Genomic DNA, 14,449 nt, shown 5'->3' on the forward strand with positions numbered 1-14,449 from the left:
GGCTGGCAAGTGCTTAGCTGCATCCCTGGCCATGCTCCAAAGCAGCAAGCCATGCTTAAGTGCTACTTAAGTGCTTGTAAGTGTTAGTAAGTCCAGCGCTGCAAGAGAAAGCCCCTACCCAGAAGGTATTCCCAATTAACCGCAACGCTGATCACGCAAGCTGGCCTAATGTGCTCAGAGCTTTCCCTTGCCAGCATAGGTTGCCCACATGGGGAAGGGGTTAATTCTGGGGACATCCATGTTTTTACGTTGTCACTGGGGAACATGTGGCCTGCCAGATCTTGGACTGCAGCTCATAAAAAGGACGAATAGCCTTAATGCTGGATCAGTCCATCATTCCGTTCACAGTGGCCAGCCAGCTGTTGATCAGGAACTCCCAAGCACAGCACGAGAGCATCCAACCCTCACCTTTGGCTGTGCTCACGAAAGATGATGCGACTTGCAATGCAACATCTGGCAGGGGGGCTGTTTTCATAGAATCATAGAATAGCAGAGCTGGAAGGGGCCTACAAGGCCATCAAGTCCAACCCCCTGCTCAAGGCAGGAATCCACCCGAAAGCATCCCTGACAGATGGTTGCCCAGCTGCCTCTTGAAGGCCTCTAGTGTTTTCCCAATGGGGAGCTCTAGTTAAGCATTTGGATTCTGTATCTAGGGCTGGCACCTTCTGGATCCAAGCAGCAGGTCCATCAAGTGCAGCATTTTGGTCTCTGCAAGTTCGCTGGGAAGAGATTAGCCATCCTGTTGCCAGGGCCCGCAACAAGAACCGAAGAAGGGCCCAGATGCTGGATCAGACCAAGGGTCCATCTAGTCCGGCACTCTGTTCACACAGTGGCCAAGCAGCCATCGGCCAGGGATGAACAAGCAGGACATGGTGCAACAGCACCCTCCCACCCATGTTCCCCAGCAGCTGGTGCACACAGGCTTACTGCCTCGAATACTGGAGATGGCACACAACCATCAGGGCTAGTAGCCATTGATAGCCCCTCCAGGAACTTATCCACCCCCCTTTTAAAGCCATCCAAATTGGTGGCCATCACATCCTGTAGTAGTGAGTTCCATAACTTAACTATGCGCTGCGTGAAGTTCTTCCTTTTATTTGTCCTGAATCTCCCACCAATCAGTTTCATGGGATGACCCCACTGGGTTCTAGTATTTTGAGAGAGGGAGAAAAAAATCCTGCCTCTGAATCTCAGCCTGGCTGCTTCATCGTCGTTTGAAACTTAATATGGCAAAAACTGAACTGCTTGTTTTTCCTCCTAAACCTTCTCCTCATCTCTCATTCTCTCTTACTGTCAACGATGTCACGCTTACTCCGGTCAAGGAAGCTCGTAGTCTTGGCTTTATATTTGATTCCTCGCTCTCCTTTATTCCTCATATCGAGGCAGTAGCTAAATCCTGCCGTTTCTTCCTGTATAACATTGCCAGGATTCGACCATTTTTGTCTCTTCTGCCAAGACTCTCGTTCACGCACTGGTTATCTCTCGGTTGGACTACTGCAACCTTCTTCTCTCTGGTCTTCCCTCGTCTCACATCAGTCCGCTGGTCTCTGTCCACCACTCTGCCGCTAAGATCATCTTCTTGGCCCGCCGCTCTGACCATGTCACTCCACTTCTGAAATCTCTTCATTGACTTCCGATTCACTCCAGAATCCAATATAAACTTCTCCTGCTAACCTTCAAAGCTTTTCACGGTCTAGCTCCTGCCTATCTCTCCTCTCTCATCTCACACTATTGCCCCGCTTGTGCTCTCCGCTCCTCTGATGCCATGCTTCTCGCCTGCCCAAGGACCTCCACTTCCCTTACTCGGCTTCGTCCTTTTTCTTCTGCTGCCCCTTACGCCTGGAACGCTCTTCCAGAACACTTGAGAACTACCAACTCAATCACAGCTTTTAAAACTCAGCTAAAAACTTTTCTTTTCCCTATAGCTTTTAAATGTTGAGTCTGTTCTGACTCTATACTGTTAGCTTCACCCTACCCAGTGCCTCTTTACACTTCCCTGTGCCTGTTTGCATTCTCCTTCCCTCCTTATTGTTTACTACAACTTTATTAGATTGTAAGCCTATGCGGCAGGGTCTTGCTATTTACTGTGTAATCTGTACAGCACCATGTACATTGATGGTGCTATATAAATAAATAATAATAAATAATAATACGTAGATAGGGGAACTCCTTGTGTTCGCAGCCATTCACATTCCTGCCTCCACCGCATGGTCATTATGAGCTACTCCGACTTGGAAGAGGAGTTTGCGACTTTGGGTAGTATCCAAAGTTAGCTCTATATAGAGTAGATCCATTGAAATGAATGGGACAAGTCAGCCTTGCCTATGTAGGCCTAACATTGGATGCTATCCTAACATTGGACGCAGATGAATTTGTCCTGGCTATGGGGGTACTTTCCCCCTTAATATTTCTTACAACCTCACAAAGTCCCTTTGATCAGTTCAGCGTTGCTTCTAAGGTCAGACACCCTGCCCAAACCGGTTGGGGCTCAAGACCTTGCTTATCATCAGATGTAAATGCGAAAATATGACAACCACACATAGAGGGTAATTTTTTTAAAAATGTGCCCATGTACAGAACAGCCAGTGGAGATGATAGTTTCTGAGCGGAAAAGGCAACTTTTGCAACTAAAGAACAGTTGGGTATGTTACAGATGCACTTACAGGGTTATCCACCCCACGTACACCTAAATCCATTTGTCTGAGTTGGTTTCAGCGCATCAAGCTGATTTTAATGCAAGCAGGGCTTAAGTGGTTTGTTTACGTATCACACATCCTGAACGAAGCATCAGATTCCTTTTTCCATGTCACTCGTCCTGGGGGGGGGGTGTCTTTCAGTTTATCCGCAAGAGTAATACATGGTGGAGGCAAAATGGATGCTCTTTTCTAAGAGTGAATTCATATTTTTTTTATAGCAATCCACCATTTTTCTGAACAATGCAAGTGTGGGTTTCATGGGTGAGGAATTGTCAACAGATCAGAAATCTTATTTCCCCACCCCACACCATTATGAATTCTTATATAAACAACAGGTACAAATTCAGAATTTTATCCATCTATTGTTGGTCCATGAATTCGCACTGACAGGCGCACATAACGAAGAATTAAAAAGATCTCTCACCTTACAGTGAAAGTTTGGGGCAAGTCTGAGCTCGTTATCTTAGGGCGCAATTCCTACGTATGTTTAGACATTAAAAAAAGTCCTACAACTCCAGCATTCACCAGCCAGGACTTTTTTCCAGGGCTGTGGAGTTGGCACATAAAACCTCCAACTCCTTTAATTATAGATCAATATAGGAAATAAATTTCCTATATATTTCCTACATCGACTGCAAGCACGCAACTTTTTAGAAACCTAACCTGTTAAAGCCCGGGTCTAAAGGCTATAGCTAAGACATTCTGGTTTTTTTTAAAAAAAAAATATGTATCAAAGAAGCCCAACAATGAAAACAACGAGGTTATATTTTGATTTATTTAATTAATTGTGAAGGAGCAGCAGCATGCTGGAAAAGGTGGCAGATTGATCCGTCTTTTTCTCTGCTGCTGCCGATCCGCTGGGGGGGGGGGGGTCTGAATTTCTCTGGCCAGCTGGACTGCAAATCCAGGATTTTTGTCCAACCAGCCAGAATATTTTGGAATTGGCTGGAATCCAGCCCAATCTTGGTTTTCAGGGACATATCGCAACTCTATATTCAATTTAAATTTATTAGGAGTCAGAGTCAGTACATTCTTACCAACTCCGACTCCACAGCCCTGCTTCTCCCCCCATCTAAACATACCTAGGATTGCACCTTTAAGTTATTTGCAATGTAACTTCCAGCTCATATTCCCTTTGTGCTGCGATGGATTCAAAGAACAGGATCCCAACCAAGAAAGACGAGCAAAATACGAAAAGAGCCTTCAACGTTAGCAGGAGGAGTCGTTTCAGGGAAGTTACTTACCACCCTTTTATTCCCCATCCCCTCCCTATTTTGACCTCCGGTATTTATGCAGAGCAATCTTCTGCAGGTCTACTCAGGAGTCAGTCCCACTAAATTCAATGGGGCTTGCTCCAATGTAAGCGTGCATGGGATTGCAGCCTTAATAGCTTGGAGAGCACCAGTTCATAGAAAATACATGACATCGTATCTCCCCCGATTTAAAAAAACAAACAAACCCAGGGACATCCATCCATCACACATGCACACCAGAGCACGCACACTACAATTCGTCACGCATTTTGTCTCCTTTGGGCCTAACTAGTCTGCCAATGAAAAGGATTGAATTGGTCTTGTTGTCCTTGATAAGGAAAATGAATGGATGATCAGCGTAGAAAAGCTTTGGGTTCTTCATCTCTTCCCGGCCGTAGATGTCTCCATCGAAAGGGTTTCCCTCCGTGTCCCACTCGAGAGCGGCAGCATGGAAGACGTTGGAGAGGTAGAGGTCTTTTTTGCCCGAGATCTTGGACAAGTCAGCCTTGGTTTTGTCGACAGCTTCAGTTAAACCGAGATCAGCCAAATGTTTCTGGAAACGAGGAACAGATACATCAGGAGGCCGGACGCTCCAGCTGTTCTACAGATCTATTATATATAACGTTCGTCACTTGTTACCTGCCAAATTATTTCTGCTTTGTATGGAAAGGAGGACGGGGCTCCTGTATCTTTAACAGTTGCCTAGAAAAGGGGATTTCAGCAGGTGTCATTGGTATGCATGCAGCACCTGGAGAAATCCCCTGTCACAACAGTTAAAACTGCAGGAGCCCTGCCCTCGAAGCATTCCCCACTGACATGGAGCCTCCAACCTCCACTGCCCTGATGGCAAGAGGGCCGGGACTGAAACGGGAAAGCAAACGAACAGAATTGCCTCCCCAGGACGGGGCTGGCTGTTAAAGAGAGCTGAGGCCTGCCCGCTTGAACCATGCCGTACTCACGTGGAGGTCGTGGCTGACTTCCAGGCTGACCTTGGGCAGGGAGATGGCCACCGCCCTGGTCTTCATCTTCCCCTGCCAAGTCTTCAGCTGCTCCCGGGTCAGCAGCTTCTCCAGGCGCTCCAGGGGCTCCACGTGGTTGGGCATGATGAAAATCATGCTGGAGAGCTTGTGGGCCAGCGGCATCTCCAAGACTTGCAGCTTCTCCTCCTCGTCGTTGAAGTAGTTGTACAGTCCTAGAAAAGCCAAAAGAAATACATCAGGGGCAGATCTGGAGTGGGGGGGGGATGGACGGGGAGGACCACCGGAGAAGGAAGGCCTGAGCAGGGGGACTAAGCACGGCCCAGCAGGACGTGGAAATGAGCTTCAGCCCCATTGACTTCAATGGGATTTGGGCACGTTGCAGTTGCTAAGATCATCAGCCCCAGGGCTGCAGGGTTAGAGATCTCACTGTGGGCCCCTCTCCGCTGCGCATTTATTTACTATTTATTTATTTATTGCACTTATATACCGCTCCCATAGCCAGGGCTCTCTGGGCGGTTTACAGAAATTCTAAAATTGAGATAAAAACAAGTATACAAAATTTAAAATCCTAAAACACGGAACATACACACATAAACACATAATGTACATTGATGGTGCTATATAAATAAATAAATAAATAATAATAATAATAAAGCATTAAAAACTGTTAAAAAACTAAACATGTGGGTGATTAAGACGTGCTGCCATATGCCTGGGCAAAGAGGAAAGTCTTAACCTGGCGCCGGAAAGAGAGCAGCGTTGGCGCCAGGCGAGTCTTGTCAGATTCTGGTTGTACTGGGAGATCCATCTTCCAAGAGTGGATTTTGCCTCATTTCCCGGTCCTCTTACCTGTGCGATGCATCATGGGGACGCCAACTGTGTAGGAACGGGTCACCATAAAGCCACGGTTGTCCACCATCTTGTGGTGGAACCTCTCATCCCAGTGAGCTATCAAAGCAAAGGGGAGGAATGAAGACCAGTTTAGAGCGGAGAGCAGCAAAGGGGCTGTCGTATCACACATCCCCCCCCTTCCTAATTCCACAAACCACAACTAAAGCACCCTGAGAAGACTAGCCACAAGGCAAGCGACATGGGTGGGGACTAAATACACCCACCACGCTCCGAGCCACGGTGTCCAATCAGGCATTTGAAGAAACCAAATCCCCAGAAGCGAATAATTTGTGCAAAATGGATGCTCGTTTAATTTTTTGCAGAGGGGATTAAGTGGAAAGTCGTTGGCGGTACCAATACTGGACCCCAGGCCTATCAGGAGGAATGAGCCATGATTGCTGATGGAAACTCGAGTCTTTAGAGTCAGCGTATCTCCAATTACCAGGAGCCGGGGAGATACAATGGAAGGGGTCCTAGTGGTGGTGGCTTCCCAAAGGAATCATTCAGACTGGGATGGACCATTGCTCAGTGGTAGAGTCCCTGCTTTGGTAGGGCTAGAAAAGACTCCTGCCTGAAATCCTGGGAAGCCGTTGCTGCCAGTCAGTGTCAGCAATATTGGCCTAGACGGACCAAGGATCAGTATCAGTCAGCTTCCGATGTCCCTATAATGTAGCGGGGCTCTTCGTACCGGTTTTAACACAAGGGTAGGTAACCTCTCAACGCTTTTGGACTACAACTCCCATGTGCCCCAGCCAGCATGGCCAGTGGTTGGCGATTATAGGAGCTGTAGTCCAGAACATCCGGCTTGCCTATGCCTGGTTTAACACTTTGAAGTTTGGAAGCCAAGCCGTCCTGCTTAACACGTGTGCAGAACCTGAGGCTGTGGGCCAAATCCGGCCCTCCTGAAATCCCAATGCGGCCCTCGAGGGTTCCCTGGATGGTGACGCCCCCTTTCACCGGATGGCCGACATTCATTTGGTGGTTTCTCAGCTTCTCTGTAATTCCTGCCCACCCTCAGGGTTGAAATGCCTGTCCTAAGGTTTCGTTACTGGCAGGAACAGCTTTAAGCTAAAACCGGGTGGTATTTTGACCCCGCCCCTTTCCTTTGGCCCCGCCCACCACCGAAATCCACCCCCCCCCCCGGGAGACCTTATCCGAAATGGAAATCGGTCCGTGGGGGCTGAGAGAGGCTCTGTTCGCCCGGCTTGAAGCTCATCCGCCTCCGCTTACGTTTGAAGAACATGGCGTTGACGATCAAGGCGCCATCCGTCTTCTCCACGTCCTTGGTGACCTCCGGCAGCTTGCCGTCGGTGGTCTGGGCCGCCCACTCGTTGATGGACTTCAGGGCGCTCCGCTTGTCCCGGAAGTTGATCTTGGAGTGGTCGTAGTTGTAGTGCTTCTTGCTGCTCTTCACGAAGTCGTCGGCGAAGTGGATGGAGCTGGGGCCGTAGAGGCGGCCGCCCAACTTCCAGGTGACGTTGCGGGCCGTGGCGTTGCTGACGTCGCTCAGGAGCTCCGACAGGCCGCTGTGCACGTCGTCGTCGTCGAGCTTGTCGGCGCTGAGCAGGGCTTTGGCTTGGGAGGCCGTGGCCGCCTTGCCGCCCAGAGACACCAGGCCCAGGGAAGAGGCGACCACCACGGGGGAGACCAAGATGTTCTCCGTGTTCTTGTCCTTTGCCATCACGTGGTAGAGGTTGAAGGCCAGGCCGGCGCTGCGGTCAGCCAAGGCGGCGGCCTTCTCGCTCAGCTTCTGGTCTTCGGCAGCGGCTTTCTTCCCGCTCAGCTTCTGGCCTTCGGCAGCGGCTTTCTTCCCGCTGGCCTTCTTGCTGTCTGGGGGCACGGCGGCCACGAGAGCGCCAAGCGCTAGGAGCCTCAGCCACCACATGGCTTCCATGGGAACCGGGACCAATCAGAGCCTGCGAGGAAGCAAAACGGCCAGTCAGCAAGATGGAGCGGCCCTCTCTGGCCCAGGTGGTGGCGAGGAGGAGGCAGCGCAGGAGACGCCACGGCCTCCCTGCTCCCTGGCCAGTGGGAGCAATGAGGAGGAGCTGCTGGTGACAGTGGCGGTGAGAAGGCGGAACCACCGGGGGAGGGGGCCCATTCAAAGTCCTCCCCCGAGGACCCTCCAAAGCCCAGAGACCTTAATGCCCTCATACAAATCAACAGTGCAGCCATATTTGGAATACAGTTCCAGTCGCAGAAATATCACAAAAGACTGAAAAAGTCCAGAATAGGAGCACACTCCCCCTGTCAGGAAATGCTGAAGCATTGGGGCCTTTTAAGCTGGAAAAAAGACAAGCGTGTAAGTGTGTGTGTGTGTGAGGAACAGGGACAGGACATGACAGAGAAGTTTACAACGCTGTGGAGGAAATGGATGGCGAGCGCTTCTTCTCATTTCCCCAAAATAGCAGTACTCTGGGTCATCCAGTGGCATTGACTAGTAGACGACACAGGACAGAGAAGAGTTTTTCTTCAAGTGGCGCATACTTAATCTATGGAACTCACTGCCTCAAGATGGGGTGATGGACACTAACAAAAAAAAAAAGGTCCTTAAAAGAGGATTAGACAAATTCAAGAAACGACAAAATCGAGCCTCCATGTCCAGAGGCAGTATACCTTTGAATACTGGTTGGTGGGGAGGAACAGTGGGAGAAGGCTGCATTTGTCCACTTATAGCCTTTACGTTATCGTAGAGGTTTCACTCCACAGGGCAACATAAAGCAAATCTGCTACAAACTAGGGCTGTGCTCCGCTTCTCTTCAGGTCGGAGAAGAAAAAGCGAGGCGGCCTGATTCGCCTCCGGAAAAGATGGAGGTGAAGAGGATCGCCTCAATCCGGAGCTCCGGACGCAGGTAAGTGGGGGGGGGGGAGGGGGACTCATCGGTGCCGCCGCCGCCCCTGCAGCGACAGTAATGGAGCCAGGTAAGGGGGCAGGGAGGATTACCTGTGTCCATCATGGTCCGTCGCAGGCTTCGATTGAGGCTCCGGCTGAATCTGGAAGTGAACGCCCAAGCCTCTTCCGGTATCAAGCCGGGGCCTCAATTGAAGGCGATGGAGCTGGATCTCGCTCTGCAGAGCAGAGCGGGGGACGGGCGGATCGGCCCGGAGAGGATCGGGCCCGATCTGGATCCAGGGGTCCGTGCACAGCCCTACTACAAACTGTGGTCCTATCTAGAACAGCAGGCTGTGCTTCTTTGTAGGACCACAAGAGGGAGCTCTTGGGATTCTCAGAAAGATTGGTTAGCTCCATGTTTTCCAAAACTTCTGATTTAATCAAGCAGATCACAATCTTTTCACCCTGAACTAAAAATGTGATTGCAAAGTGTTAACCCCAGAGCAGTGACTCCATCAGTATGGCAACAGGCAGCCCCTTCTTAAGGTAGGAGTCATTTGGTTGTGTCTCTGCATCAGCAGTAGCTGAATGCTCCAAAGACGTCCCCTTCAGGGGGAGAAATTATGAGCTTCTCTACATTAAAAAAAAAATCCCTCTGCCCTACCAGGGCTTTCTGCTTCCAATTTCTTTCTGGGATTATAGTCAGCTCAATTGCATGGGTGTTTGAACTGAATACTTCCTTTCTCTGCATGCTCCATTCACTTTAATGAAACAGCACTATCTAGCGTCAGAATTATAGCACAACGCCAACTTTACACAGGTCTGAATTTGTGCTTTTTTTAAAGCTGATTATCTTGTGGTTTTTAAAAGCAGGATAAAGGGGTGGAAGCACAGAAAATGTCCTGGTGGTCGACACTGTCATCTAAAGGACCTGCAAACTTCCACGAGTGGCCAATTATGAACATGCAATAAATCGCTCACGTAGAGAAACTCTATAGCTCAGTGACAGAGCACAACTTTTGCAGGCAGATGACTGCAGGCTCAATCTTGTGCATTTCACCTTTTAAAGGGTCGCTGGTGAAAGGCTGAGAAAAGGCCTCTCTATGCCCGAGTCTGACCCGGTATATAAAGCAGTTTCCGATGTCCCATACGTATCAGCAGAGGCAGACTGGAAGGTGGCCAGACCAGAGACTCAAACAGAGGCAGTAGGCACCCTCCTCTCTGGGCGATTGCTTTGGCTTCACAGGGAGCCTTCAACTACTTAATTGATTAGTTGTGGCCGATCTCTTAGGACACCACATTTGGGGATTACTGATTTGTTACGTTGGGAGAGGTTGTACTTCTAGCACCAAACCACAGTCAAGTAGGCACCAACTTTGTATTCCTTCCAGCGCCTCCTGAAAACGTCGTCGTTCCACGATGCCTTCCCTTAACGACTAGCCACGGTTTATTTTGCACTTTGCTTCTTTTAAAATGTACTTTTAATGTGATTTCATTGTTTTTATTCGATTTGTCCACCGCTCCGAAATTCTTGAATGGGGAGCGGTATAGAAATATTGTAAATAAAATAAAATAAAAGTTGTCCGAGGAGAATTCCAACCTGAATTTAAAATGAATTCCAGGATCAAAGGATGCAGTAGAGGGAGATTTAATCCAAGGGTGACCATAGGAAAAAAGAGGACTGTGCTGCTGTATCTTTAACAGTTGCATAGAAAAGGGAATTTCAGCAGGTGTCATTTGTATGCATGCAGCACCTGGTGAAATTCCCTCTTCATCACCACAGTTAAAGCTGACAGGAGCCCTGTCCTCCTTTCCATATGGCCACCCTACCCATCCAATGCTTTGCTCTCTTTCTTTTGGCTCATAGCATCACTCAGAGGGAAGGGAGCATTTTAAGCAAAATAAAATGGCCACCACTGATAACCAGCCGTGCGTGTGTACGCCATTTGTTTTTTGACCTTAAGTCTTCTTATGATCGAGGCTATGGGTCGTAACCAATGCTAGTCCTACTCAGAGTAGACTACTTGAAATGAATGAGACTTAAATTGGCCACTTTAGTGGGTCTATTCTAAGCAGGACAAACATTGAAAACAACCCAACGCCTCCACGTAGCATTACTCAGAAGGCACAGCAGGCGAACTAAAATGGTTGCTGCCCACATTAGCAGGGGAGCAGCTTGTTAAATGGGGTGCAAAACCCACTGGGGGGGGGGAATCCCCGAATGAGGAAATGAAACGCGAGATGGGGGCATTTCAGCTCAGCAGCCGTGGAGTCTTTTTGCCTGCATCTGGTTTCGTACAAGATTGAATCACTCGACGGAGCTATTTCTAACACTTTGGCCCCATCTCAATTCAAAATAGGTCAAAAATCTGTTGCCAGCCAAAGGCCGCGAGGGAGGGAGGGAGGCCTTTCTGGAATTACGAAGACCGCCCCAAATAATATTTCATCTCTCCGTAAAACTCAGCTTGGCGCATCTACTCCACTGCTGTGCTCCATGTTCATTTTTCTGCTGTGACGCCATCCGGGCGGTTGCCCAAAATCTCAACAGCCGGCATTTGGGGGCGCCGTGCCAAGGGCGGGGCTGAGCTATGTTCCCTGCACACAGCGGAAAGGAGCCGGGGGCTGGAATAAAGCAAAGGGACGGGAAGCGGAAGCCGGGCCCCTAAACATTCCTTGCAGAAAGGCCTTTTTGCCACGTAGGCAGCTTTGCTGTAAAAAACCCTCCCCCACTTGACCAGGCCTGAAAATTGCAGAGCCTCCAGCTTAGGGTTAAATTATAGCACCACAGAACATCGATAGTTATGTCTTTTGGCAGCCACAGAAACGGGAAGGAAAAGGGTGGTTTAAATTGTGGAGGATTTTAAAATTAGAAGTCTCTTTCCACTGCAAAGACTTTCTGTAAATACTCTATAGCTAGATCAAAGTGTCCCTGGTCGGAGCCACTGGGCAGAATTTGCTCGATGGAACCTCCAAGGACAGAGGCAGTGCACCGCAGAGCACCAGAATTTGAGAACGAACCCAAGAGGAAGGCCAGTACCATCGTGCCCAACTGGTGACGTTTCAAGAGACTTCTGGCTGGGGTCTTGCATTCTTAACAAGACAGTGGTTTGGGATGCTTCAGGACTAGGGAAGAGGGGCAGGAGAAGAACGCCAACAGGCACCCCTTCAAAAATCTAGGATCCTATCCCTTTAACCCATGGCACGCACTCATGTTTCATTACAAGCTACACAGTTCACTTTGGGGCGTTACATCTGCCCCGTTTGGGATGTGTGATGTGGCAAGTGTATAAGGTTGGTTTTTTTTTTCTTTTCTAAAGATACCTTGAAACTTTTTCTTAGTGTGGTCAACGTTTGCCTTTTTCATTCTGAAAGAAAACAGATAAATAAGGTAGTTCCCTCAAGGACCTGCACGCGTGGATTTCAGAACAGAACAACAAAATGCCTGCAATTACACTTCTATGGAGGGGGTCTGGGAAACCGACAATTGTGGGGCCCTGCCAGATTGAGCGTGGGGGGGGGGGTTAGCGGTGCTCTTTCACTGAGGAAAAGAGCCTCGTGTGGCACAGAGCGGTAAAGCAGCAGTTTCTGCAGCTGAAACTCTCCCCACGGCCAGAGTTCGATCCCAGCGGAAGCTGGTTTCAGGCAGCCGGCTTGGGTCGACTCAGCCTTCCATCCTCCCGAGGTCGGTAAAATGAGTACCCAGTTAGCTGGGGGAAAGGGAATAACAGCCAGGGAAGGCAACGGCAAACCACCCCGCTTTAAGGCCTGCCAAGAAAACGTCAGCGAAAGCTGGCGTCCCTCCAAGAGTCAGTAATGATTCAGTGGTTGCAGGAGAGGTTCCTTTCCTTTCCTTTTCTTCACTGAGGAAAGCAACTCGCTAGATCTCATTGTTCTAAAAAACACCAGAATAGGAGAGAACAATCAATCCCTGCATTCTCCTTTTCACAGTTTTGCATAGCCACACCCTCTCCAATGTGGCACAGAGTGCAGGCAGGGCCATAGCTCTACACGGCTGGAGTCAGACCCCGGGGAGCCGTTGCTGCCAGCCAGTGTTGACAATACTAGGCTAGATGGACCATGTTCCTATATTCCTAACTCTCTGGTCTATATATTTGGGAGGAAAGGACACTGGTGCCATTTATTAGACTTACCCTCTTGCTTTTTTAAAAAACTCAAAGTGATGGTGCTTTGGGGACACGAATTGTGAAATTGGGGCTGATAGTCCTGTGATCATTTTCCACTTTCAACATTCAACGTTTTAAACCACCCTTTAGAAAACCAGCCGTCTACCAATTTGGAAGGGTTAAATATGAGCACAGCTTAAGCTGCATGCAGTTCTTCATGCGTTTAAGGATTAGAATGCAATTGGTTCCCCTATTTGCCCCCTGCCCCACAAGACTGGTGATAACTCTAAGATGGTGGATGATTAAGAAAAAAAAAATGTTTCCCAATTTAATGGGCAGATTAGAAAATGCATAAATCCAAGTCTGGCAGCTCAGAGATGACCATAAATCCAACTTCTATGGTCCCTCCTTGATTTACAGTGGGGCTGCAGCGTCATTCAGCAGCATGCTAAGTTTCCTCCACGCACACGCCACGTAAGCAGGTCTCCGGCAGAGGCGACCTCGAGACCCCTTTCGGGCTAGAAAAAAGATGTTCCATCAGAGTACGAGAGCATCCGACAGAATCACGGCTGGGGTATCGTCTCTGAAAAGAATTTCATGGAGGAAAGCACTTCAAATACTGCTTGTGGTTTATACTTATGCACAAGTTTGTTAATTGCAAAACTGAGGTTTTATGGCATTGGGTTTATTTTGGAAAACACAGACAAAAGATAAAAATGGGGAGGGAAGGAGAGGTTGCAGGCAGCTATACAGAACGCAGCAGTCCAATTTTAAGCTAATGATACCCTTGACCTAGGTATAACACACTGTCAAAGATCCCCGTTTTTTCTCTCCCCAGTCATGATGGCTAGAAACTTGCTTTCTTTTTAAGGATAGGCGTTTTTGACTTTCTGTGTTGGATTTCAGAGTTTGCGCCCAGAATATACATACACACAGCATTTCCCTAGTCAAAAAAAAAAAAAAAAGTTCTGACATGGTGCATGGTGTATGAAAACACATTTTCTGGTTTAGCAGGGAAACAGAGGCTGCATTTGAGCATGGTTAATTTCACATGAGAACGCAGCACCCTTTCCCTCCAAAGCTGCCCACCTCTGTCCTGGCTTTCTATGTTCCCGTTTCAGGCTTCTCTCCTTGTCAGCAGAACTTTAGGCTCCCAAGGCAGAAAGGGAGGCCTTTCTGCGCTGAAACAGACCGCAGGAGTTCATGCATGCCGCCGCTTTGTAAAGCCATCCCGAACCGCCTCCCCCACCTGCAATCCCTGCAGAACTGCACATGTTGAAACGCATCACAGGAAGGGTGGGCTCTGTCACCCTCAACAGCACCTTTCCCCAACTTGCGCTCTCCAGATGTGTTGCCTGGCAACTCCATTGGCCATGCTGGCCAGTGGATCATGGGGTTTGTGGTCCAACACTATGGAGGGCACCAGGTTGGGAGAGGATCAACTCTCTTCTTTAAAAGCATCTCAGGAGACGACCAGTGTGTGTAGCATTCGCAGGACTTGTTTAACATTCTTAAGACAAAACTAAACTTTTAATCACCGGCATCTCTCTCTCCCTCCCTCCTACACACACCTCTCTACTAATTCTTTATTTTAAATGCACTATGCCATATTCTCTCCGAACAGGCCCGAAGTCTGGCCACTGCAATTATGGGAAAACTACACTGCATTGCC

The 14,449-nt window shown here is 48.8% G+C and overlaps 1 protein-coding gene across 1 annotated transcript; it reads right to left on the reverse strand.

Annotated features, from left to right (window-relative positions):
• Window positions 1-3,038: 3,038 nt before the first annotated feature.
• On the reverse strand, window positions 3,039-12,138 carry SERPINH1 (serpin family H member 1). Its single transcript, XM_063127221.1, has 5 exons — window positions 11,975-12,138; window positions 7,051-7,736; window positions 5,779-5,877; window positions 4,909-5,141; window positions 3,039-4,502 (listed from the first exon to the last, which is right to left on the reverse strand). Exons 2-5 carry the CDS (start codon window positions 7,712-7,714, stop codon window positions 4,200-4,202), a joined length of 1,299 nt encoding a protein of 432 aa, XP_062983291.1. The 5' UTR covers window positions 7,715-7,736; window positions 11,975-12,138; the 3' UTR covers window positions 3,039-4,199.
• Window positions 12,139-14,449: the final 2,311 nt, after the last annotated feature.

This window comes from Elgaria multicarinata, chromosome 5, assembly GCF_023053635.1.
Source record: "Elgaria multicarinata webbii isolate HBS135686 ecotype San Diego chromosome 5, rElgMul1.1.pri, whole genome shotgun sequence".
Taxonomy (NCBI): domain Eukaryota; kingdom Metazoa; phylum Chordata; class Lepidosauria; order Squamata; family Anguidae; genus Elgaria; species Elgaria multicarinata.